At 39.1% G+C, this 27638-nt stretch overlaps 1 protein-coding gene across 3 annotated transcripts in view; it reads left to right on the forward strand.

Annotated features, from left to right (window-relative positions):
- Positions 1 to 27638, forward strand: part of zgc:171482 (zinc finger protein) — a 227370-nt gene that overhangs the window by 146505 nt on the left and 53227 nt on the right. For all 3 annotated transcript variants that reach the window (XM_060925900.1, XM_060925901.1, XM_060925902.1), the window contains exons 4-5: positions 4293 to 4452; positions 26489 to 26722. In XM_060925900.1, the coding sequence (XP_060781883.1) occupies positions 4293 to 4452; positions 26489 to 26722 (394 nt within the window). The remainder of the gene's footprint in view (positions 1 to 4292; positions 4453 to 26488; positions 26723 to 27638) is intronic.

Here is a 27638-nt window from a genome sequence, read left to right on the forward strand (position 1 = left end):
TTAGGGTGGTGCAAAAATGAGTACAGCCCACTGAAAGTCTCTGTAGCAAAGCTAAATTGTAGACTACAAATATCTAATTTAACAAGAATACAATCACAGTTGAGTCTAATTAGTCATTACACAGGTGTCCAGCAGACAGTTGACTATAAAAGGGTGTTACTTAAAGAAAACCCCTTCCCATTTCATGCTGTCAGCAATGACACCACATGGAAGAGAAATTACACAAGACTTGAGAAAGAAAGTAATTTCTTTACACCACAAAGGTGAAGGCTACAGGAAGATCAGCAAAGCTTTACTTATCAGTCAGAATACTGTAGCAAAAGTGGTACAAAAATTTAAGAAAGATGGAACTGCAACCATCTCACAGAGACGTCCAGGTCGTCCATGGAAGTTAACACCTCGACAGGAGCGTCTTCTGATGAGAAGGGTTGAAGAAAATCGGCATGCAAGTTCACTGCAGTTATCTAAAGAAGTAGAAAGCCAAACTGGGGTGACTATTTCCTGTGACACAATACAGCGTACACTGCAGAGGAATGGCATGCATGGATGCCGTCCACGAAAGAAGCCTCTCCTAAAGTCCAGGCACAAAAAAGCCCGCCTAGAGTTTGCCAGGGCCCATGCTGACAAAGATGAAGACTACTGGGACTCTAGACTCTGGAGTGATGAGACCAAGATAAATGTTTTTGGAACTGATGGCTTCAAAACTGTATGGCATCGCAAAGGTGAGGAATACAAAGAAAAATGCATGGTGCCTACAGTGAAACATGGTGGTGGCAGTGTCCTTATGTGGGGCTGCATGAGTGCTGCTGGTGTCGGGGAGCTGCATTTCATTGATGGCATCATGAATTCACAGATATATTGCTCTAGAAAGAAAGAAAGCACAACTTTATTCATCACACACTTATGAAATTTCCTCTCTGCATTTAACCCATCTGAAGCAATGAGCACACACGCATACCCAGAGCAGTGGGCAGCCATGCTAACAGCGCCTGGGGAGCAGTTGGGAGTTCGGTGCCTCAAGGACACCTCAGCCCAAGGCCGTCCCATATTAACCTAACCGCATGTCTTTAGACTGTGGGGGAAACCGGAGCATCCGGAGGAAACCCACACAGGCACGGGGAGAACATGCAAACTCCACACAGAAAGGCCCTCTGCCGGCCGCTGGGCTCGAAACCAGGACCTTCTTGCTGTGAGGCGACTGTGCTAACCACTACACCACCGTGCCGCCCGGTGAAAGAGAAGATGCTCCCATCACTCCGTGCCCTTGGTCATCGTGCACTTTTCCAACATGACAATGATCCTAAACACACATCTAAGGCCTCTGTTGGATTTCTGAAGAAGAACAGGGTGAAAGTGATTCAGTGGCCGAGTATGTCTCCTGATCTGAACCCAATCGAACACCTATGGGGAATTCTGAAGAGACAAGTTGAGCATCACTCTCCATCCAGCATCCAGTCACTAAAAGAGGTCATTGTTGAAGAATGGAAAAAGATTGATGTTGCAAAATGTCGCCAACTTGTTCATTCCATGCCTAGAAGACTTGGTGCTGTCATTAAAAATCATGGAGGCCATACAAAGTACCAGATGTAGTAGTTTTTGTTGTGGGGTGTACTCATTTTTGCACCACCCTAATTTGAGTAAAACTGAAAAATGTGTAATCCAAGTTATATTATTAACCTTACTTTCCCGTTATAAGTTAAACAGATGTTATATTAAACTTTGTCTTGTCAACATTTTGGAAATTGTTTGTGTTCATTGAGATATTGTTTAAAATGTTACTTTTCAAAGGGGGTGCACTCATTTACGCTGAGCACTGTATATGTCCGTATGTTATTTCATAGTTTTAATGTCTTCAGCATTGTTCTACACTGTAGAAAATAGTCCAAATACAGAAAATAAAAACAATGATTTGATTTATTTGATTTGATTTATTTGATTTATTAAGGATCCCCATTAGCTGGTGCCTTAGCAACCAGCTAGTCTTCCTGGGGTCCGCATTAAAATAAACATACAATAATTATACAATTATAAATATAAAATGAATACACATCACATCAAGCAATGAGCAACAAATAAAATACATACATTGAGAAAACAATAACAGCATTCCAGACAACGGAAACATACAGTAAATTACTGTGTTAAATGAATGAGTAGGTGTGTCCAAACTTTTGACTGGTACTGTATACACCGTGTTTGAACCTTGTGTCAACTGGGACATCTGAAGATGTGTCTTAGCTTTGGTTTATAAATGATTTATGGCTGTAGTGCTGGCAAACACTGAACACAAAACACCAGGAATATTTCATATTTTTCTTCATTCCATAGCTTTCTTTCTTTCTTTCTTTCTTTCTTTCTTTCTTTTTTTCTTTCGTGCATTCATAAATCATGATCAGTTACATTTTCATTAATAAACAATTTAGATTTTTAAACATCAGGATTAAAGGAAAAACTTTACAGAGAAATAAAATAAGGTGAGGAAGATTTGATAGCAGCTTTGAAGAAGGCTTTATTTCCAACACATTTTATACCACACAATCCATCAGTTGTTTGATTTATGGAACATTTGATACCATAAAGATGACGACTTTTTTATAACATTGTTTATTTCTCACTCAAATAACAAGAAAAAAAAAGATATTTCAGCAAAGTGTTCTGTAAGAAACTTTCTTTGTAGTGTCTTCACAGCTTGAATATCAACATCGCCCAAATACCAGATTTTTAAAAAAGTATGCAAATATATGAATATTTTGATTGCTGTATATAAAGCATAAGAAAATGTAAATTAAAAAAATACTCAAAATACCTGAATTTTTGTTGGTAATCAAGATTAAGATAAATTGCAGTATGTATTGTTTTAAAATATTCAATTTAATTTCTTATAAATCATTTATTATATATTTTTAATCATTAATTATAGATTTATTCTTCCTGTATTATGTATTGCATTGTGTACTCTTTGTAAATTGTATATTTCTGTGGCAGTCAGGGAAAACCTTTCACATGGTGAAATCATACATGTCAACCTATACGGAATGTCCGTATTTTATACGGATTTGATTCAATAAACGTAGTATACGGGCGTACAAATAAAGTTATACGGATTCTTTAAAAAAACTTCAATATTTATTTAGAGCTATAATAAATTCCCACGATGATAAAAGAGCGCATAACGTTTACAAACGTACTGTACACCACAGAAAGCACTGACAGCCAGTAAAGAGTCTTATGAAATCGCGCGTTATCTTGTGGTAGCGAGACTTCGCTCCACTTTTGATCATGCGCACACCGCATTGCGAGAATCCCGCCAACCGTGAAGTAACATTTTGTTTGAAACGCGTATTTCCACCTGAGCGACTTTCACTAGCGACTGAAAAGATTCTTCATGGGCACTCCGGCAAGATCAACACAGACACTTGCTGTGACATGCAGCCTCGTGAGGTATTGGTGCAGACTGCTAAAAAAAGCTGTCATGGAGTACAATTCAGAACATTAGAGTGACACTTTGTGTTTTTATCAAACATTGGAGCTTTGTATTCATTCTGAAGGTTTATTGTTATTAATATTGAATAAAAAGTAACTTGGATATATCATTGTTAATTATTCAAATTTTAGGTAAATTATTTTAATTTGCATCTTATACGGATTTTATAAGGGAAATACGGATTTTGGAGGTTTTGACCAAAGGTTGACATGTATGTGAAATTTCAACATTTTCTACTATATATTGTTCTGAAATGTCACATAGTCTATAAAATTCTATCTATAACCTCATAGAATGTTTAAAAAGTGGAAAAATGAGGATTGTATGAATGGATCCCTTCCAACTGCAATGCAGGAGCATTATAGATATGTTGACAACTGGTATTGATGAGAAACTGAATTGATTAAGCCTGCCTCCATTTTGCGACATAATGTAGCTCTCCAACAAAGCACGACATTCGCTGTGTCAGGAGACCACACTTAGCTAGCAAGGTTTTAGACAGCTTCGGTTTGGTGAAATATATTGAGGGTCTCTGAAGTATGAAGTATGCTATAGCCAGAAAAAATGATCAAAATCAGCTTTTTCACCTTTGTTGGCCATAATTCAGCCATACCTATCGATGATGGGTTTTCCCAGGCCACCACATACTGATCTTAATGAGCCTGTTTTGTGTCTTTTCATATAATTTTTGTTTACATCCTCGATGATGTTAAATCACAAGACAGTTTTTAAGCAACGTTTTTTTGTTTTGTTTTGTTTTCTTATGCTTCCTTATCAGACAAACCTACTCTTGTCTCTCCTCCTATAGGACAGTGCTGAGAATGAGGTGGACAGGAACAAATGCTGCACACTCTGCAATATGTTCTTCACATCTGCCATCGTGGCTCAGTCGCACTACCAGGGTAAAACACATGCTAAGAGAGTACGCCTTGTTCTGGGAGAGCAGCCCAGCTTACCTACCCCCACAGGTCAGATTAATATGAGCAATGTTTATTCATCATAATTAACATCTGACTATGCTGTGTGCTTCTCGCTGTGCATTTTGATTACCGTGAAGTCAGTGTAAGCCAAGGGTTATGTAACATAATGCCCTGCGATATTAAAATAATTTTCTTATAAACTATTAAGATTGATTCGTCTAGCGTGGACTGTAAAGCTGGTCAGTAGAGGCTACATCAGCTGTGGTCAGCAGAGTCCTGGAGCTGGACAGATAGCATGCAGAGGTGATGATGCACTGTAAAATACTCAACAGACTGGAATTAGCTGCCCAGTGGTGTGCTCTTTCACTAAGCAATGAATCAGAGTTGGCCTATAGAAACTGGGGCAGGGGATTGGTGTGTGCTCGAAAGGTAAATCCTGTGTGGCATGCAGCTCCGGCTGAAGGCACGCTGAGACAAGCAGGCTGTATTTAATACCTCCTGGCCTGGTGCTTAACTCGAAATTAACTTAGACTGAACTGAGCCCCTTCTAGCACTCAGGCTCCAGACTGCATGGAGACAGCGGAGACTGATGTATTCCACTGGGACATAAACACATCAATGCAATAATGTATTTTTATTCCTCAGAGGAGTAACTAAATCTGCAGCTTTATTTACAATGACGTTGACACCTTATGAAGTATGTCTCTCATATATATATATATATATATATATATATATATATATATATATATATACACACACACACACACACACACACACACACACACACACAAACAGAGAGAGAGAGAGGGGAGATTACATGATAACACGAAGATGTGAAGTTTATCTTCAAATGGTGAAAATATTTCCTGAGTTAGTGTATGTATAAACTCATCCACAAAAAAATTGCAGGTTAATCAAAAGAATTTTAATTTTGAACCAGTTTGCCATTTTGACAACGCACGTCAAGTCAGCGGGAAAACATTGGCAGTGACATCATCGTAATAAAGATATCGGGAAATATATCACTCAGATCCGTAATGTATTTCGTATGAAAAATATGAGTTTTTCAACATGAGAAGATAAACTTTATATCTTCAAGCCAATGTGGGATTTTCTTTTTATTATATAGACACATTCACAAACAAAATGTACGCAGGTTAATCAAAACAATTCATCGATTTCCTCAACAGTGAAGATATTAGAAATTATTATGCATACAGGCCACTTTTTCCATGGAATAAAAACATGTATTCTGTTCCCTTCTAGCGGGTTGATTGATAGCATGCAATATCATTATCTTATCGCTTATCCTCTATGTATTATGCCACTCTCCCCAATGGAGAATAAGCTTGCAGTATTGTGATAATATTGCACATTGTCAAGACAACATGACATCACACTTGGGAGCTCATGTGAAGATCCAATGACAAAAATTTTCTGCTGCGCATGCGCACATGATTCCTTTGTTGGCCGGGGGAAGAGAGAAGACGGAGTTAATTCAGTGCTTGGATTAAGCACTAAATAAATAAACTGAAAACTGAAACTAAAGACGCGCTGAACATTCGAAAGGCTACCAAAACTTCATTGTATATTCTTCATGCATATTTACAAAAGAAAAACATACCAGTGGACATCGAAAAACTGGAAAAGAGACACATCGGAGATTTAAAATTTCTGCACTAGCGAGTGACTGTGACAGTTTGTACACAAACATGGCCATGAGGTTTACTACATTAAAAGTGAAAGATTTAGAGATAATTTTGAAAGTGAAAAATGTGCTGAAAGGCTACCAAAACTTCACTGGATATTCTTCATGCATATTTACAAGAGAAAAACATACCAACAGACACCGAAAAACTGGAAAAGAGACACGTCGGAGATGTAAAACTTCCGCGCTAGTGAGTGACTGTGACAGTTTGTACACTAACATGGCGGCAAGGTTTGCTTCATTAAAAGCGTAAGATTTAAAGAGAAAGATGCGCTGAACTCCCAAAAGGCTACCAAAACTTTACTGGATATTCTTCACGCATATTTAAAAGAGAAAAACATACCAACAGACATAGAAAAACTGGAAAAGAGAGCAATATTGTCAAAGTTCTACTTGGAGGTGAGGAAAAGTGACGGAGACTTTTACAAGAGGACTTCACTCGTGGACTTCACTCAGCAAAGCCCTTTTGTTTTGAACAACTGCAATGGAACAATTAACTACTACCAAAAGTATCTTTGAACTTAAACCATCAACCTGTATATAGCTTGTATATAAGTTGGGTTGTTGTTCAGGCTTTTTGGACTTGTACCATTTTTATTGTTAGAACTTTGACTTTGTACATGTACATTGGATTGACAGAACATTGAATTACATTTGATCAGAGTCAGCATTCAATATTGGTAAGTTACCCCCCCCCCCCGTTCTTAACTTTTTATAAAATCTATAATTGTTCCATCGAATGTCTGTGGATAATAATAATATTGGCTGGCTTTTTTTGTGGTATATCAGATATATTGCATTCAACTAGCATGATACTGAACGAGTCTTTGACTCATATGTACAACCCCAATTCCAAAAAAGTTGGGACAAAGTACAAATTGTAAATAAAAACGGAATGCAATAATTTACACATCTCAAAAACTGATATTGTATTCACAATAGAACATAGACAACATGTCGGAAGTGAGACATTTTGAAATTTCATGCCAAATATTGGCTCATTTGAAACTTCATGACAACAACACATCTCAAAAAAGTTGGGACAGGGGCGATAAGAGGCTGGAAAAGTTAAAGGTACAAAAAAGGAACAGCTGGAGGACCAAATTGCAACTCATTAGGTCAATTAGCAATAGGTCATTAACATGACTGGGTATAAAAAGAGCATCTTGGAGTGGCAGCGGCTCTCAGAAGTAAAGATGGGAAGAGGATCACCAATCCCCCTAATTCTGCGCCGACAAATAGTGGAGCAATATCAGAAAGGAGTTCGACAGTGTAAAATTGCAAAGAGTTTGAACATATCATCATCTACAGTGCATAATATCATCAAAAGATTCAGAGAATCTGGAAGAATCTCTGTGCGTAAGGGTCAAGGCCGGAAAACCATACTGGGTGCCCGTGATCTTCGGGCCCTTAGACGGCACTGCATCACATACAGGCATGCTTCTGTATTGTAAATCACAAAATGGGCTCAGGAATATTTCCAGAGAACGTTATCTGTGAACACAATTCTCCATGTCATCTGCCGTTGCCAGCTAAAACTCTATAGTTCAAAGAAGAAGCCGTATCTAAACATGATCCAGAAGCGCAGACGTCTTCTCTGGGCCAAGGCTCATTTAAAATGGACTGTGGCAAAGTGGAAAACTGTTCTGTGGTCAGACGAATCAAAATTTGAAGTTCTTTATGGAAATCAGGGACGCCGTGTCATTCGGACTAAAGAGGAGAAGGACGACCCAAGTTGTTATCAGCGCTCAGTTCAGAAGCCTGCATCTCTGATGGTATGGGGTTGCATTAGTGCGTGTGGCATGGGCAGCTTACACATCTGGAAAGACACCATCAATGCTGAAAGGTATATCCAGGTTCTAGAGCAACATGTGCTCCCATCCAGACGACGTCTCTTTCAGTGAAGACCTTGCATTTTCCAACATGACAATGCCAAACCACATACTGCATCAATTACAGCATCATGGCTGCGTAGAAGAAGGGTCTGGGTACTGAACTGGCCAGCCTGCAGTCCAGATCTTTCACCCATAGAAAGCATTTGGCGCATCATAAAACGGAAGATATGACAAAAAAGACCTAAGACAGTTGAGCAACTAGAATCCTACATTAGACAAGAATGGGTTAACATTCCTATCCCTAAACTTGAGCAACTTGTCTCCTCAGTCCCCAGACGTTTACAGACTGTTGTAAAGAGAAAAGGGGATGTCTCACAGTGGTAAACATGGCCTTGTCCCAACTTTTTTGAGATGTGTTGTTGTCATGAAATTTAAAATCACCTAATTTTTCTCTTTAAATGATACATTTTCTCAGTTTAAACATTTGATATGTCATCTCTGTTCTATTCTGAATAAAATATGGAATTTTTAAACTTCCACATCATTGCATTCCGTTTTTATTTACAATTTGTACTTTGTCCCAACTTTTTTGGAATCGGGGTTGTACACACATCAGGATCAGTGTACGGTATATTGTGCTTTTTGCACCTGCTGTGAGCTAGGTTGAATTCTCATGAGGCTGGTGTGTGAGGTGGCTTCCCGGGTAAGTCAGTGTGAGTGTGAGTATGCACAGGGCTGACACTTTCTGACAGCACCATTAATCTTTATGCCAATGGCAATATCCCACTCCATTCAGCTTTCATTTCAAATGGGAGCCCAGGAGCAGATAATAAGCTAACATTATTAGTGTTGCGCCAAAAAATATTATCATATATTGCAATCATTTAAGTAAACTCTGGACTGTTATTTCACAAATTATCACATTCATTTGAGTCTCTCTCATAATGGCACAACACCTTTTCACATGTATTCACATACATATTTTGCCAAAGCACAGCTTCCCTAGCAGCACTGCATCTACTTTATCCACCCATTTACTGTATGTAATCTTTTTCATCTCCCGTTTTATGCTATAGGAAAGGCTGTGCCTAATTATATTTAAAAAACTACTCTAACTACTGTATATTAACTGAACGTTACATTCTAGTGCATCTGAAAAAATTAGAATATTGTGAAAAAGTTCAATATTTTCCATCAGTTATTTAAGAAAGTGAAAATGTTATATATTATAGACTCATTACACATCAACTAAAATGTTTCAAGCATTTTTCTATTTTAATTTTAATCAGTATGGCATACAGTACAAAAACATAAAAAAAACCATCTCAAAATATTAGAATATTTCATTTCGAGTTTGAGTAAAACAGTATGAACACAGTGTGTCTCTCAGTCTAGTTCAGTACACACAACCACAATCATGGGGAAGACTGCTGACTTGACTGTTGTCCAGAAGATGATCACTGATGCCCTCCACAAGGAGGGTAAGCCACAAAAGATCATTGCTGAAAAGGGTGGCTGGAAAAGGTGCACAAGCAACAGGGATGGCCGCAGTCTTGAGAGGATTGTCAAGAAAAGTTGATTCAAGAACTTGGGAGAGCTTCACGAGGAGTGGACTGAGGCTGGTGTCAGTGTATCAAGACCCATCACGAACAGATATCTTCAAGAAAGGGGATACAACTTTCGCATTCCTAATATCAAGCTACTCCTGAGCCAGAGACAATGTCAGAAGTGTCTTATCTGGGCTAAGGAGAGAAAGAAATGGACTGTTGCTCAGTGGTCCAGAGTCCTCTTTTCAGATGAAAGTACATTTTGCATTTAATTTGGAAATCACGGTTCTAGAGTCTGGAGGAAGAGTGGAGAGGCACAGAATCCAAGGTGTTTGAAGCCCAGTGTGAAGTTTCCACAGTCTGTGATGATTTGGGGTGCCATGTCATCTGCTGGTGTTGGTCCACTGTATTTTATCAAGTCCAAAGTCAACACGGCCATCTACCAGGAGATTTTAGAGCACTTCATGCTTCCATCTGCTGACGAGCTTTTTGGAGATGCTGATTTCCTTTTCCAGCAGAACTTAGTACCTACCCACAGTGCCAAAACTACTACCAAATGGTTTGCTGACCATGATATTACTGTGTTTGATTGGCCAGCCAACTTGCCTGACCTGAACCCCATAGAGAATCTATGGGGTACTGTCAAGAGGAAGATGAGAAACACCCAACCCAAAAATGCAGATATGCTGAAGGCCACTATCAAAGCAACCTGGGCTTCAATAACACCCCAGTAGTGCCACAGACTGATCACCTCCATGCCACACCGCATTGATACAGTAATTCATGGTAAAGGAGCCCCAACCAAGTATTGAGTGTATAAATGAATATACTTTTCAGAAGTTGGACATTTCTGTATTGTAAATCCTTTTTTTGATTGATCTTAGGGAATATTCTAATAATTTGAGATACTGGATTTCTGATTTTCATGAGCTATAAGCCATAATCATCAAAATAAAAACAAAAAAGGCTTTAAATATTTCACTTTACATGTAATGAATATAGAATATATGAAAGTTTACCTTTTTGAATTAAATTATGAAAAAAAGGAACTTTTTCATGGTATTCTAATTTTTTGAGATACACTAGTACTATTTAATTAGATAACTAACCAGCTAAGGCTGTCCCGGCTATAGGATAATCAGGCTGATTTTGGGTCCAATTTGCCCCTTCCGATAATCGCAGAGGCGTTCCCATTTCGAGGCTGGTCGGAAGTGATTATCTGCCCAAATACTCCTGTAGTGTGAGGGATTTACAGACATAATCATAAGATCACTGACTGGATTGGAGCCTCCCCCATTTAGAATCATCTCTATCAAACATGTTTGATATTTATGATGAGAACTCATGTAGTGTTACAGGAGCAATGATGGAATATTGAACAGAGAGCGAACTGACCGGGAAGCGTCATGTTTAGCACAGCATCTCCAAGGTAATGGAAGCTCGCAGAATGTATAAAAATAAGTACCTTTCTGATGATCATGGGTTTCAGTCTCCCCGTGAACACAACATGAGCTTGTAGCAGTAGCTTGCATAAGCTCACCTCCAGCTCACACTCCAAAATGTACAAGGATGGGTGTCCATACAGCATTTTTTTCCTGAGCACCAACATCTCAATTTTTCCCAATGAAGAGAGTGTGTGCTGCACCCCTTGTCTTTTTTTCTCAGTTTCTTTTTTTTTTTTTTTGTTCATTCAGCTGCTCCAAGTGCTTCAAACTCTGAAATTTTCAGAACAAGTTTCTATGAGATCCCAAGTTTCTGGAATCTCCACTCTGAAATCATTCAGTATAATTGCCAAGTGTGTGGCCCTGCATCTCAATTGAATCGTCTGGTTCGTAGGTTCTTGCGATTAAAATCTTTAAAATTGGTTAAATCTGTTATGTCTGTGATCTCCCATGTTTTTAAAATCAGTTAAGAGCTGAAAATCTTGTAGTGTGCACCAGGACTAACCATATATACCCTCGGAACAGTGACATCACTTGCTGCACTCATCAATATTTACCCGGGTTTCCTCCGGGTGCTCTGGTTTCCCCCACAGTTCAAAGACATGCAGGTTAGGTAAAATACCCAGCTACTGGGGTTGTACAAGACAGTGCATACTCTGTGCCAGTCCCAGGCCCGGATAGATGGAATTTCCAGTGTAAGATTAGTGCGAGTTAAACTGGTTATTAACCTTCTGAGAATAAAGTCTCATTAACATTCTCAGTACTGTTTGATTTCATGGTATGTAGCTGTGAAGTAGTAAGGACTTATAATCACACCATTCAATGTCACCTAGAAGAAGAGAGGCTCTATTTTGATTCTGGTTCATTTCAAGTTTTCTTCCTGTTGTTTCAGGGAGTTTTTCCTTGCCACCGTCAGCTCTGGCTTTCCAGGGCTTCCTCATGAAGGATCTAAAATTAGACAAGTAACAAGTGCTATAGAAATAAAATTGAATTGAATTATGCACAACAGATATGCACATATTTCATCTGTTGAGACCTGAATGACCAATTGACAAGATTCCAAATGCATGTCAGTGAGACAAGAGGAAACAAAAGAAGAGTCACTACCAAAGGAAACATCATTGAACAACATATTTGGCCATAACCACACTGTGTGATGAACACAGTAGTATTAAGAGCTATAGCTGATATCAACATGCATGAACAGGAGCTAATTACTGAAAGAGAAGGTGATACATTAAAGTAGTGGTGTCGAAAGTGAGAAAAAAATGAATGGGGAATGCATGTAAACGTATTGTGTTTCAACATTTATATAAATATAAATATATTTCTAAACTAGTAATCTTTCGAATAATCATGATCATAGACATGATACATAATTAAAACTAGACGGCCTTTTGATTTCACAAAAGCGGTGAAATTTAGTTCCCTCTGAAATTTGGTCATTGTGATGCGTTTATTTCTGTAATATCTAAAAAAAAAAAAAAAACAGGCCATTCTGTGGCTGGGAATTTATTTAATTTGAGGGGATTCCCTAGCAAATAATATACATGAAATCACCTGCTTCGCGCAGTCAAGCAGAGACAGGAAATCCGTATACACATGCGCAGGTTTATCTTCGTGTTCTTTTTCTTCGTCTTTTGGGTTTTACGGCAGCTGGCATCCAGTGTTGCATTACTGCCATCTACAGGTTAACCTTTGACCGTGCACTGACGGTTACACCATTCTGTTGCTAAACGAGCAGCTGATCACACCGAGGTGCTCGCTGACCGCCGATATTTATTAGTTTGGTCCTGCATTTCCTTTCCTTCGCAACATAACGTCATTTCTTCTTGCTTTCCGTTACTGTAGTCGGTCTTTCACGTTTCATTCGCGTCCTCCATTTTTCTCTCCTGTTTCAAATTTGTATCCCACAATGCCTTGCGTGAATGGGGAAAGCCCACCACATAATGCATGACATAGTGTCTTGAATTGGGTCACGGTGAAGCAAGAAAAATAGTGGAGAATTTAGGGCCACGTGGCCCTAAATTCATTAATTGTTCTATTTTTTAAAAAAAACTAATAGAATTGAAAGTTTGTGATTCGAATTTAGTAGCTTTCGGTCCACCAAACAAAAATAATGGGGTGTTGGGGAAAATTCTTTTTATGACCTACATTTGAAAAATCTGAAAGGCAGTCCACGTTTAACTAGAAATTGTAGCACTTATTGCAATAATTCGATATATGATAATTGTATTTTTCAAATTGCATTATTTACCAAACAACACTGCCAGCCTGCTTGTCTTGGTCACAGGCATTAAACAGCTCAGTTTTAATGAACCGTTTACTCAGTGTTACAAACTCAGTTGACGACAGCAGCAAGTGTAATTGTTTAAATACTAATTCCTCCAAATGGACAGGCACATTCCTGGTCAGACACCAGCATATTCCTATTAAAGTAACCGTTCAGAGGGCGGCATGGTGGTGTAGTGGTTAGCACTGTTGCCTCACAACAAGGTTCGAGCCCAGTGGCTGACGAGGACCTTTCTGTCTGGAGTTTGCATGTTCTTCCCGTGTCCGCGTGGGTTTCCTCCGGATGCTCCGGTTTCCCCCACAGTCCAAAGACATGCAGGTTAGGTTAACTGGTGACTCTAAATTGACCGTAGGTGTGAATGTGAGTGTGAATGGTTGTTTGTCTCTATGTGTCAGCCCTGTGATGACCTGGCGACTTGTCCAGGGTGTACCCCGCCTCTCGCCCGTAGTCAGCTGGGATAGGCTCTAGCTTGCCCGTGACCCTGCACAGAATAAGCGGCTACAGATAATGGATGGATGAATGGATGGTAACCGCTCAGTGTGTGTGTGTGTGTGTGTGTGTATAAATGAAAGACAGGTGTGATCAGGTTTGTGGGAATGATGTAACGTGGACTAGAATCGGTGCTGACGTGCATTGTGGCTCTGTGGCGGTCAAGCTGGACGTGACATTAGCACAGTAAATATTGGAAGTGACAGTATGTTTGCAAAGGTCAGAGTCATACTCATGAAGGCTCTGCTTGAAAACTCAGCTTGTATGTGATATATGGAACACAGAAGAGGAGAGAATGCTGTTTGAGCACCACTGTGATTGATCGGTAAATGTACAACACATTTACAAGCCTTGATTGATGATAAGTATGAAAAGCATGTCAACATCTCAATCACAACACAGTCCAACTATAATTATGTTTAATGGCTTATTCTGTCAACTGGCATGTTATACTTTTGGCAATTAAGCCCGACATTAGTAACTAAGGGCCTGGAGTAAGTCATTGTGAGTTTATTCACCGTGTAAATGTTATCTGCACTTCATCAAGAGCGTGGTGTTTGTTTCAAAACCAGAGCTTTAACTGACAACACTTTATTGGCATTATTGAGGCTATTAAAAAAAAAATCCGTGAAAGTGAGACAGAATTGATTTCAGAAGCATGCTTCAATCACATCAGACTTTGCGACTGGAAATGAGCCAGTGCTGGGGAAAGCTGTGAGTTGTTGTGCTAAAACTTGGCAGCAATGTGGGTAGGTTTGTTTCCATTTAATCACAAAGTGGCACATTTGTTTTCATGTAGTTCGCTCAGTGGCCATATTTAATTATGCTCTATTTCAAAGGCAGTATGGAGATGCCTAACACTTACAGGAGAGATGGAATATATTTAGCCTGTCAGTGCTATTAAGCTCAATTTTCATTCATCAGGCAAGCAAGTATCTTAGGACTCGACAAGCAGAGCATTCTTCAACATGTACGTCTGTTACTACTTTCCACTTTACTTTAAACTCTCCACTTTACTTTTAATGCAGTGTAATGCAGACTCGGTGTATGATTTTTTATGACTTTATAATAAAGATGTGGTCTTTAGTCTTAGAACAGAGGGATAATATTGTTGACATCTCTGAAGGCGTCAGTGAAAATTGAAACAAAGTAGAGATCAAGCAATTTCAAGAGAGATCAGTAGTGGCTGGTGGTCAACGTTTTTTTTTGGGGGGGGTGTTTTTTTTTTTTTTGTAATCCATCCATCCATTATCTGTAGCTGCTTATCCTGTTCTACAGGGTCGTGGGCAAGCTGGAGCCTATCCCAGCTGACTACATGCGAGAGACGGGGTACACCCTGGACAAGTCGCCAGGTCATCACAGGGCTGACACATAGACACAGACAACCATTCACACTCACATTCACACCTACGGTCAATTTAGAGTCACCAGTTAACCTAACCTGCATGTCTTTGGACTGTGGGGGAAACCGGAGCACCCGGAGGAAACCTACACAGACACGGGGAGAACATGCAAACTCCGCACAGAAAGGCCTTCGCCGGCCACGGGGCTTGAACCCAGGACCTTCCTACTGTGAGGCAACAGTGGTGAATAATATATATCACATATATAACTTAAAGGTTTATACATAACTTTTGACATTTGAATCTGAACCATGTTTTGTCTGAATAAAAAAACATGTTACACGGGGGGGGCTATGGAGCCACAAACCAGGATGGCTGCATAGATTGGAGGCTCTGTACAACCTCGCACGAAACAAATTAAAAACCCTAAACTGAACGTGCCAATCGAACTGAAATTATGTCAAAAACGTTTGCAATTAAAGATTGTGATATTTTCACCCAAAAACGTGGTCCTCAAAAACCGAAAATCAACACTTCATTGACTGAAGAGGACATACGGTATGAACGCTACTAGCAACATGACAGAGCTAATGGCGGTGGTAACTGAACTGAAGTCATTTCGTTCTGAGTTTGCAGGATTTGGGTCCAAGTTGGCCAGCATAGATGACCGCCTGGGTAAGGTGGTTAGCTTGGTCACCACCCTGGAAAACAAGGTGACGGAGGTGAAGCAAAATGTTGCTACCAATACCACATGGATGGAAGAGGCTGAAAACCGGATAATGTCAGTAGAGGAGCAATTGGAGAAGAGCAAGACTGAACTTACCAATGCCATGAAACGAATTGCTTATCTGGAATCCAAGACTGAAGATCTGGAAAACCGAAGTTATAGAAAGAACTTGAGGCTGTTCAGCCTCCGGGAGGGCACCGAAGGCAGCCAACCATTGCTGGACTTCATACAGGACATGCTACCACACTGGCTGGAGCTGGACTCTAACAGATCTTTCGTCCTGGAGAGAGTCCACCGAACTCTAGCAACGCCAATGCCGAACCAGAATAGAGCGGTTCTCATTTGGTTCCTGAAGTTTCAAGATCGGGAGTTTGTCTTCCGCTCCATGAAGCAACGCGACATCAGATATAAGGAGAACATGCTGTTCTTCACACAAGATTTCTCAGCTGAAACTATGCGGCAGCAGTTTGAATTTAACGCAATCAGAAGAGTGTTCGTCGAAAAGGGACCCTTCCATGGATTTCAGTATAATCCTTGGAAAATGAGGGTTCTCCACAACGGGAAAATACACCTGCTTTCATTACCCAAAGAAGCGGAGGATTTCCATAGTGGACACATCTGAGTTGTCTGAGTAAGAGTGTGATGAGAATCACTTAACCATTTAATTATCTATGGAAATTACCTGGTATATAAGCCTACACTTTCTGAATCTCAGAAGACATTTTTTTCTTTTTATCGTTAGAAATGACACTAAAGCCCTTTTTTTTCGTAGGTATAGTACAGTAATAAGGAGGTCGCGTCTGCCGCCAAATAGTTTAGGCTTCTGGGCTTATCCTTTATTACCCACAGCATTGCTTTCAGTTGAAACTTTAATTCCATTGAGATGAGACACTGTGGGTCAGATTGAACATTCATAACAGACGATATCAGAATACAGTTTGGTGGCTACTTTTATTTTCATCATTATGTAATATGGGTTGAATCGGTAATGTTTTAAATTATAATAAGGTGCGAGGTTGGTGGGCACCACTGGCTGCCTATTGAGTTGGGTTCACGTAGTTTAGTTGCTCCTCTACTGAGTGGATCAGCACAAGTCCCTTAATTTTATACAATAACAATCCTTCTTACTTGTCTGAGATTTTAACTATCCGTGATCATGGTAGGGCCCTGCGTTCTTCGGGTCAGCTTCTGTTAGAAGTTCCATGGTCGAGATATAAACAGTGGGGTGATCATTCTTTTGCTGTCGCTGCTCCCAGACTGTGGAACAATCTGCCCCCCGACATTCGCACCACTACTGATCTCGGCCTTTTTAAATCAGAGTTGAAGACCCACCTTTTTAGATTGGCGTTCAATCCTGACTAGGGGAGTCTTGTTTTTGAGGGGTACTTTGTTTCGTCTGTTCTATTTTATGTACTTCTGAAAGGCTTTTAATAACCTGCAGCACTGTGGCACCTTCTGCAGTCAAAACCTGTGTTTTTATGTACTGTGTTTTTATGTGTTTTGTGTTTTAGTGGTATGTTTTATGGCTTCAATGTAAAGCACTTTGGGTACCTTTTGGTTATTGTAAAGGGCTATATAAATAAAATTTGATTGATTTATTGATTGATAATTTCTTTATACTGAATAAGGGAGGGGCGATTCAAGTGTTCAAATGTTTGTTTGCATGTCTTATTCTGATACACAGAACAATACCATTCCAAACTCTGAAAACAATCCAAGATCCAGCTGGAAGATATGTAATTACTCAAGGTAAAGTTCTTTTCCTCAAGTTAAACTTAGTGAGTATTTATGGCCCCAATGAGGATAAGCCTAGATTTTTTTGAAGATTTTTTTCGTACTATGTCCACTCTACAGGGCTTTTACACCATTGGAGGGGACTTTAATTGTATTTTAAACCCAGCAATGGATCGTTCTACAGGCTGTGACACCTTTAAGGCACATACTAGAAAACTGTTAAAACAATATATGGTAGATTTAAATCTGCTTGAAATGTGGAGAGAAAGGAACCCTGGTAAAATATGTAGAATACACTTGAGTACTTTGGTACTGGTTAGTGGCCTAGTGGTAGCGTGTCCGCCTCTCAATCGGGAGATCATGAGTTCTATTCACGGTCAGGTCATACCAAAGACCATCATAAAAATGGTACCTACTACTGTACCATCTGGCAAGGCACGCTGCAATACAGATGTGAGTGGGGAGTTAAACTCTCGTGGTTACCAGAGGACTAGCCCCCCACTGTAACCCTAGCTATGTAATAGGCGAGAGGCCGAGGGCTGTGGAAACGGAGATCGGCGCTGCCCGATGCGCCACATGGCGTGGGAAGGACTTTAACACTTGAGTGCATCCAGATCTCGGTCTCGCATTGATTATTTTCTTGTGTCAAGAGAACCACAATCAAAGATTAGTAATTGCTGGTATGATAGCATAGTAATAAGCAACCACGCTACTGTTTCATTAAATATTTTTATCGAAAAATTTATTCATAACCACCCTAACTGCCAATTCCAGGTGAGATGGCCGCAAAACCCAGACTTTGTTAAATTTGTGGGAACTAAGATAGATGATTATTTTGAGTTTAATACAGATCACACTAGTGCTAGCGTGAGATGGGAAGCATTCAAAGCATATATTAGGGGAGAAATTATAAGTTACACAACCTCCAAGGCCAAACAAGGAAAAACAAAAAGGAAAACTTTGGAAAAACAAATTAAAAAGTTAGAGACGGAGCTAAACAAAAGGGACGATGTAACAAAACAAAGAAATCTACTACTTTTGAGAGCTAATTATAAATTATCTGTTGATAATACTGCAAAAAATGTATTCTGGTTGAAACAATCTTGCTATGATCAGGGGTTACAAGGCTGGAAAACTTTTGGCATGGCAAATTTAAAAAATGCAGTCAGATAGAGCAATTAACAGTGTAATAACTCCTTCGAGAAATCTAACAGTAGATCCAATGGAAATTAATAACATTTTTCGAGAATTTTATGAGCATTTATATAAATCAGAATGCCCTCAAGCTGCAGAAGGAGATGCATTTCTTAATTGGCTTCAATTCCAGGCGCTGACAGAAGATGCAAAAAAGTTTTGGATGGTGGTTTAACAGCTAAAGAGACATCACTGGCCATACAAAATATTAACAGTGGTAAAACACCAGGACCCAACGGCCCACCGATTGAATTTTACAAAGCGCTTCAAGCAAAATTACTTGTTCCACTCTTAAATATGTACGATGAATCTTATCGAAATGGAATCCTCCCCCCTTCGTTAAGGTTGGCAATGATAACACTCATCTTGAAACCAGGCAAGCCTTCTACAGAATGCTCCTCATTCAGATCAATAAGCCTATTGGGCTCAGACACAAAAATACTTTGCAAAGCCTTAGCAAGGAGATTAGATCCTTATATCCCACATCTAGTCCATAACGATCAGAATGGTTTTGTGCAAAAACACCAAGGGTTTCATAATATTAGAAGAGTCCTCAATATAATTCATGAAAAATTTGATGCTAAGGACACAGCAGTAATATCACTGGATGCCCGACAGGTGTTCGATAGGATAGACTGGTCCTATTTATTTAACGTTTTACCCAGATTCAGATTTGGAAAGAGCTTTCTCAGATGGATTCAGATTTTATATACAAATCCTGTGGCCAGTATCTTAACAAATAATATAGTTTCTAAACCAGTCATCTTGGAACGATCTACATGCCAAGGATGTCCTTTGTCACCGATGCTATTTATATTGGCGTTAGAGCTTTTGGCTATGACAGTTAGAATGCATATGGGCCTATCGGGCATACAACTAGGACAACAGGAACATAGAATATCCTTATTTGCTGATGATGTAATTCTTTTTCTAACAAACTTTCCTCAGAGAATTCCCAGTTTAATGCAGGAGATTGAATTATTTGGACGGTTCTCTGGTTATAATATTAACAACTCAAAATCATCAATACTATTTTTGAACAAAGAAGAAAGACTGAAACCAGTTATAAAAACCCCTTTCACTAATGCAAAGGAAGGATTTACTTACCTTGGTGTCAGAATTACCCCTGAAATCAAAACAATTGTCCCAGCAAACTATGATCCATTAATTAATGAAGTACAGGAGACACTGGATCGATGGATGACAATGCCCAAATCAATGTTTGCCGGATAAATAAGATCAAAATGAATATATTACCTAAATTCCTGCACCGCTTTCAGTCATTCCCTCTTCCACTACCAAAACCATTTTTTGAAAACCTTAACAGTATTTTTAGTAAGTTCATTTGGAATAATAAAAAACCTAGATTGAGACTCAGGCTACTTTACCTGCCTTATGAAAGGGAAGGGCTACGGCTTCCAAACCTAAAATGGAATTACTGGTCTGCTCAGCTGCACTCTGCAATGTTTTATTTCTCAATGGAGGCTCCTCCAGCCTGGGTGAATATTGAGCAGACATCAGGACCAAACCTCCCAATAAAATTATATCTATACTCTGCAGATCCAAAAAACTTGAAGAGAACGACAGTGAACCCATTCCTCCAAAATACTATCGACATCTGGTGTAAAGCACATCAGCACATTAAAGATACCCCTCTCATCTCTCATTTTTCCCCCATATGGGGTAACATGTACTTCAGGGCAGGAAGAGCAGATGGGGGTTTCAAAATCTGGGCTGATAAAGGTCTGCAGAAAATCGAGGACCCTTATGTGAATGGTAATTTTCTTACATTTGATCAGTTATGTCAGACAGACCATATACCGAAAAACACTTTTTAAAATACTTGCAATTAAAACATTGTATATTATCAAAACGTAGTTATATAATATTTGAACCTTCATACTGAAAATCTTACACTTCTAAATGTAAAGGGGAGATGTCAGATCTCTTTATTTTACACAGCTTTGATAACATACGATAAAGAATCTACTCTTGATAGACTAGAGGCATGGAGACTGGATGTTCAGGAGGACACAAGAAGCCGACTGGGAAAAAGCTTGTCTTAAAGCTCAAAAACGATCAATTAATACAAGAATGAAGTTGCTACAATACAAATGGCTAATGAGAACTTGTATTACCCCAGTCAAGCTGAATCGCTGGTCCCCTGATGTTCCAGACACTTGTATCAAATGCTTAGAAGGGAAAGGTACCCTGTTTCACTGTGTATGGGATTGTCCTAAATTGAAAAAATGTTAGAGGTCAATTGTCCAGACTGTATCTGAGCTTGCTGGAGTACAGGTGCCATACCAACCAAAAGTATGTGTACTAGGCATATATCCAAAAGACTTTGTTGATAATTTAAATCAGTCAATGTTAATTGACTTCAGACTCCTGCAGGCCAGGAGGATGATAGCGCTATTCTGGAGGAAGCTGGAAGTACCTTCAATATATCTATGGGTGAGGGAGATGGCACCTTGTGCTGTACTGGAAAGACTGACTTATATAACTAGAGGACGGGCAGGAGAGTTTGAAGAAATGTGGAAACCTATACTGGACTTTCTTGGGCGTCAAGAAACACTGTCACTGTGATGCTGCTGTGTTGTTGGTTTTTTTTCCCTTGTGTGTATGCGTGAACAGACCATGATTAATCTTATTTGACACTTATTGTTTATTGCTGTGGTTAGCACTGTCGCCTCACAGCAAGAAGGTTCTGGGTTCGAGCCCAGTGACCGACAAGGGCCTTTCTGTGCGGAGTTTGCATGTTCTCCCCGTGTCCGCGTGGGTTTCCTCCGGGTGCTCCGGTTTCCCCCACAGTCCAAAGACATGCAGGTTAGGTTAACTGGTGACTCTAAATTGACCGTAGGTGTGAATGTGAGTGTGAATGGTTGTCTGTGTCTATGTGTCAGCCCTGTGATGACCTGGCGACTTGTCCAGGGTGTACCCCGCCTTTCGCCCATAGTCAGCTGGGATAGGCTCCAGCTTGCCCGTGACCCTGTACAGGATAAGCAGCTACAGATAATGAATGGGTTGCTGATTGGCTACCTGAACCTCCAGCACTGGACTCATTACAGTTAACCCACAGCCTCACTTCATATCACTCTGTGTGTTTTTTGTACAACCGCTAGTGGTGCTGTTTCAAAAAAAAAAAAAATCACAAATAATCCTCTTTAAAATGTTTATGATACAATGGTATGGATTCCCAAAATATGAAACCTTATATTGATTTTTCTTTTACCTTTCAAAGACAGAAGGGGCTGAGCCCTGCTAGCACCTAGCAGAGAGATTAAATTCAAAAGTATGTTTCATAAAAATGCATACTTTGAGCTCAGGACAGATGTGATAGATGTGCATTGGTGGTGACAGTTGAGGCGGTGTGATGAAGATGAGAATTAGTTGCCTGGCTAGACTCTCATCATCTCTCTGCCATCTATCTATACTTCAAACTCATCTCCTGTGAAATACCATCATCCACTGCCAGGCTTTCTCAGTAAAAAAGCTCTTATGTATTGTACATGCAGCATGAGAGGTAGAGATGGCAAAAATAGGGAGCGATACAGAGTGCAGTTTTCTTCTTTCTTCTTTTTCAAGCTAGTCTTCCTCTCCCATTTCTTTTTTTAATCTTTCCCACGATTGCATAAAAATTTAAATTCCAATCTTTGATTATTTTTAATAACAGAAGATATCTTCCTAACACCATGCACACAATGAAATCTCTTTTTGTGAAAGAAAGCTTGCTGAAAACTCCGTTTGATCTATCCACATTGGTTTGAATCATCTCACTTATAACAGCATTGTGGGTGGTGAGAGGAGGACAGAGAAGCATACGAGCTGTAACTATGTGTTCTTGGCTTTGTGTTGGTTCAGGATGACTAACTAATGAAGTAAACGCACTAAGCACAACCTTGACAACCAAAACATTTGACGTTCAGTCTCAAAAATTAAACAACGAATACCTAATTATGAGGCATACATTAATGTCAGGATCCAATATCATAGGTTCAAGGATAACTGAAAGACTGGGTTCAGTTTCTTTTTGAGTCTTTTCCATTCTGAAACTATTAGCATACATACACACACCCACATGTAGTGTGCCAGCGTATTTTAACCAACCTAAGGCCTTCTCACCAGTTACATTTGATCTGACCAAAGTTCTTGAAGCTGCTGGGTCTTTGGAGCACTGGTGTAATGTATGTACAAGTTTAGATAGATAGATAGATAGATAGATAGATAGATAGATAGATAGATAGATAGATAGATAGAATGTAGAACATCAGATAGATAGATAGATAGATAGATAGATAGATAGATAGATAGATAGATAGATAGATAGAATGTAGAACATCAGATAGATAGATAGATAGATAGATAGATAGATAGATAGATAGATAGATAGATAGATAGATAGATAGATAGATAGATAGATAGATAGAACGTCAGATAGATAGAACGTCAGATAGATAGATAGATAGATAGATAGATAGATAGATAGATAGATAGATAGATAGATAGATAGATAGATAGATAGATAGATAGATAGAACGTAGAACGTCCGATAGATAGGTAGAACATCTGATAGATACCGGTAGATAGATAGATAGATAGATAGATAGATAGATAGATAGATAGATAGATAGATAGATAGATAGATAGATAGATAGATAGAATGTAGAACATCAGATAGATAGATAGATAGATAGATAGATAGATAGATAGATAGATAGATAGATAGATAGATAGATAGAACGTCAGATAGATAGAACGTCAGATAGATAGATAGATAGATAGATAGATAGATAGATAGATAGATAGATAGATAGATAGATAGAACGTAGAACGTCCGATAGATAGGTAGAACATCTGATAGATACCGGTAGATAGATAGATAGATAGATAGATAGATAGATAGATAGATAGATAGATAGATAGATAGATAGATAGATAGAATGTAGAACATCAGATAGATAGATAGATAGATAGATAGATAGATAGATAGATAGATAGATAGATAGATAGATAGATAGAACGTCCGATAGATAGATAGAACGTAGAACGTCTGATAGATAGATAGATAGATAGATAGATAGATAGATAGATAGATAGAATGTAGAACATCAGATAGATAGATAGATAGATAGATAGATAGATAGATAGATAGATAGATAGATAGATAGATAGATAGAACGTAGAACGTCTGATAGATAGATAGATAGATAGATAGATAGATAGATAGATAGATAGATAGATAGATAGATAGATAGATAGAACGTCCGATAGATAGAACGTAGAACGTCTGATAGATAGATAGATAGATAGATAGATAGATAGATAGATAGATAGATAGATAGATAGATAGATAGATCGTAGAACGTCCGATAGATAGAACGTAGAACGTCCGATAGATAGATAGATAGATAGATAGATAGATAGATAGATAGATAGATAGATAGATAGATAGATAGATAGATAGAACGTCCGATAGATAGATAGAACGTAGAACGTCTGATAGATAGATAGATAGATAGATAGATAGATAGATAGATAGATAGATAGATAGATAGAATGTAGAACATCAGGTAGATAGATAGAACATCAGGTAGATAGATAGATAGATAGATAGATAGATAGATAGATAGATAGATAGATAGATAGATAGAACGTAGAACGTCTGATAGATAGATAGATAGATAGATAGATAGATAGATAGATAGATAGATAGATAGAACGTCCGATAGATAGAACGTAGAACGTCTGATAGATAGATAGATAGATAGATAGATAGATAGATAGATAGATAGATAGATAGATAGATAGATAGATAGATCGTAGAACGTCCGATAGATGGAACGTAGAACGTCTGATAGATAGATAGATAGATAGATAGATAGATAGATAGATAGATAGATAGATAGATAGATAGAATGTAGAACATCAGGTAGATAGATAGAACATCAGGTAGATAGATAGATAGATAGATAGATAGATAGATAGATAGATAGATAGATAGATAGATAGATAGAACGTAGAACGTCTGATAGATAGATAGATAGATAGATAGATAGATAGATAGATAGATAGATAGATAGATAGATCGTAGAACGTCCGATAGATAGATAGATAGATAGATAGATAGATAGATAGATAGATAGATAGATAGATAGATAGATAGATAGATAGATAGAACGTCCGATAGATAGATAGATAGATAGATAGATAGATAGATAGATAGATAGATCGTAGAACGTCCGATAGATAGATAGATAGATAGATAGATAGATAGATAGATAGATAGATAGATAGATAGATAGATAGATAGATAGATAGAACGTCCGTTATTGATCCCTTTAGGAGAGTTCCCTCAGGGACATTAAAATTCCAGCAGCATCATTACAGGATAAACAGAGACTAGAAAATAGAGAAAACTTTTAGATAAATTAAATATTAACATATTAAAAAAAAATTAAATAAAAAAAGGTGCCACTGATGCACTTTTACTTGGAGTGTGCACTCATTGCTATATTTAATACATTATAAATGCTGGAGCTTTCTTTCTGTTGTCCACATTGATATCCTAGCAACCACTGCTGCGTGCCTGGCAACCTACGCCAGGCTGCACTTCCATTGCCTTCTCAATTCTGTCCTTTTTTTTTTTTTGCACTTTGTTTTTGTGCTGTATCTACTCCACTAGTGTTTTATGTAAATTATACATTAGGCTTTAATTTTATGCTCCAGCAGATGCAGGTTCTGTCCTGCGTTGAAAGACAGATGAACCTGCAATGGTGTCAAGGCCTGTAGGTTCTTTTGGGGTTGGTAACCATGGTAACAGTTCTGTAGTGACATGGCGAGTGGGTCACCTGCACAACAACAGTGTCTGTACTCCTTCCTTCAAAAATATAGGTACCCTATGGGTACATGTGGCTACTGCTTATAAATAAAATCATTTTCTGATACCATGTCCATACAGTAAATATAGCATATACGGTATATTTACTCTATGAGGCAGTAGCCACAAAAATGAAGTGTAATCCAAAAATGAACAGTTTAAAAATCACAGAAGTAAAATATACCAAGTGTCTGTACTTTTATATTGTTCTACTCTTACCTCTTACAGTTTTCGAAACTGAAACCTCCGAACTGAGGCTGACACACACACGCTGTCGCCATAACTGAAACTCTTATTTCCCGGAAAATGCCCAGCGCTAGAGCTCAGTGGTCTTAATACTCTTTTCAACAACTTCCCGGAACAACTCGGAAGTGCATCAAATCTACATCACACATGGGACCACTGGCCGAAGAAGGCGAGGAAAGGGAGACAACCTGGAGTATATTTTAAAATAGGAACGCACTTTCCCTCAGTAATAAGCATAAACATGTCTGAAAGTGATTTCTGTAGTCTAGTCCATTTATTTCGAATGGTGAACCGAATTGTATACACTCACCAGCCATTTTGATCGGAACACATGTATGCGTATGCACATGTGCAGTGTGCAGTTGTTACACTCATTCTTACAACATGACGACATAGTGGCTACAGCCTCTATGTGAGGCAGTAGCCACAAAAATGGATGAAAATTCCCAAACATTGCAAAGAAATATGTATGTGGAGAGGTGTAGGTGTTCTGTTTAACCTACATCCCAATTCAGTATTTTACACCTGGGGCAGTTGTTACTTTAACAGTGTTCCAATGAGTATGTGTATACTGTATGTCTTTATAAGTAGTGCATCACAAGCAAAAAGATTGTGATTCTAAGGTGTTGTAACCCCTCGACAGATTCAACTGCAAGCACCCCTCAGACCACAGACCCACCACCACCACCTTCACCCTCATGGCCCTCCATGGGCAACAACGGAGAAGCAGGCAAGTACTGCTGCCTGTGTGGTGCCTGGTTCAACAATCCACTGATGGCCCAGCAACATTATGAAGGCAAGAAGCACAAAAGAAATGCAGCGAGGGCACGGCTCCTGGAACAGCTGGCAGGCAGTCTGGATGCTGCCGAGAGCACAGGTGAGCCGAGTGTTTGAGGGCTTGCAATGGCGGGAGGAAAAAGGGTGAAAGGGGGAGCAGAATTTGTATGAAAAGGAATGGGAGAAAAAAGTTTTAGATTTTGATGAGCTAAACAATTAAAAAACTAAAATTACATAAGTCCAACTGTCTCCAGTAACGGTATTTGCAATCCTAGTTTATTGTGATACAAATTCTGAGGTAGTGGTGGCTCAGCAGTGAAGGCTCTGGGTTACAGATCAGAAGGTTGGGGGTTCAAGCTGCCACTGTTGGGCCCTTGAGCAACGGCTTGAAAGGGCACCAACAACAAAAAATAAACATAGGCTAGAAACAGATTTTGCACAAATTCATTTTGACCATCCCGTATTCTCACACTGTGTCACATAAAGCAGTGCTTTAAAATTCTCTTGTATTCCCGCTCATTTAAGTTCCACTTCAGGGCGCAGCCATATTGCAATTTTGTGGCCAGGGTCAAAGGTCAGCATGACATAGAATCATTGATAGGTTTCCTGTATCTTGATTGGCTTGCTGCTCCTGACACCGTAATCTAGCCAGATTTACAAAACATTGTTGAAAAATGGCGGTGTGCAAAGCCTATGGTTATAAAAATAATAAACACATGGGGCATGAAGGCTAGCCTACAGTATATATGGTCCAATCCCACAGAAGAGCTACTCTAGCACAAACTGCTGAAAAAGTTAATGCTGACACCCTTTTGTTTTAGCCAGCATTAACTTTTTCAGCAGTTTGTGCTACAGTAGCTCTTCTGTGGGATTGGACCATATGGACTAGCCTTCGTGCCCCATGCGAGTCAGTGAGCTTTCGACACCTGTGACCCTGTCGCCGGTTCACCGGTTATCCTTCCTTGGACCACTTTTGGTAGGTACTAACCAATCAATCAATCAATCAATCAATCAAG

Source organism: Neoarius graeffei, chromosome 7 (assembly GCF_027579695.1).
Source record: "Neoarius graeffei isolate fNeoGra1 chromosome 7, fNeoGra1.pri, whole genome shotgun sequence".
NCBI lineage: Eukaryota > Metazoa > Chordata > Actinopteri > Siluriformes > Ariidae > Neoarius > Neoarius graeffei.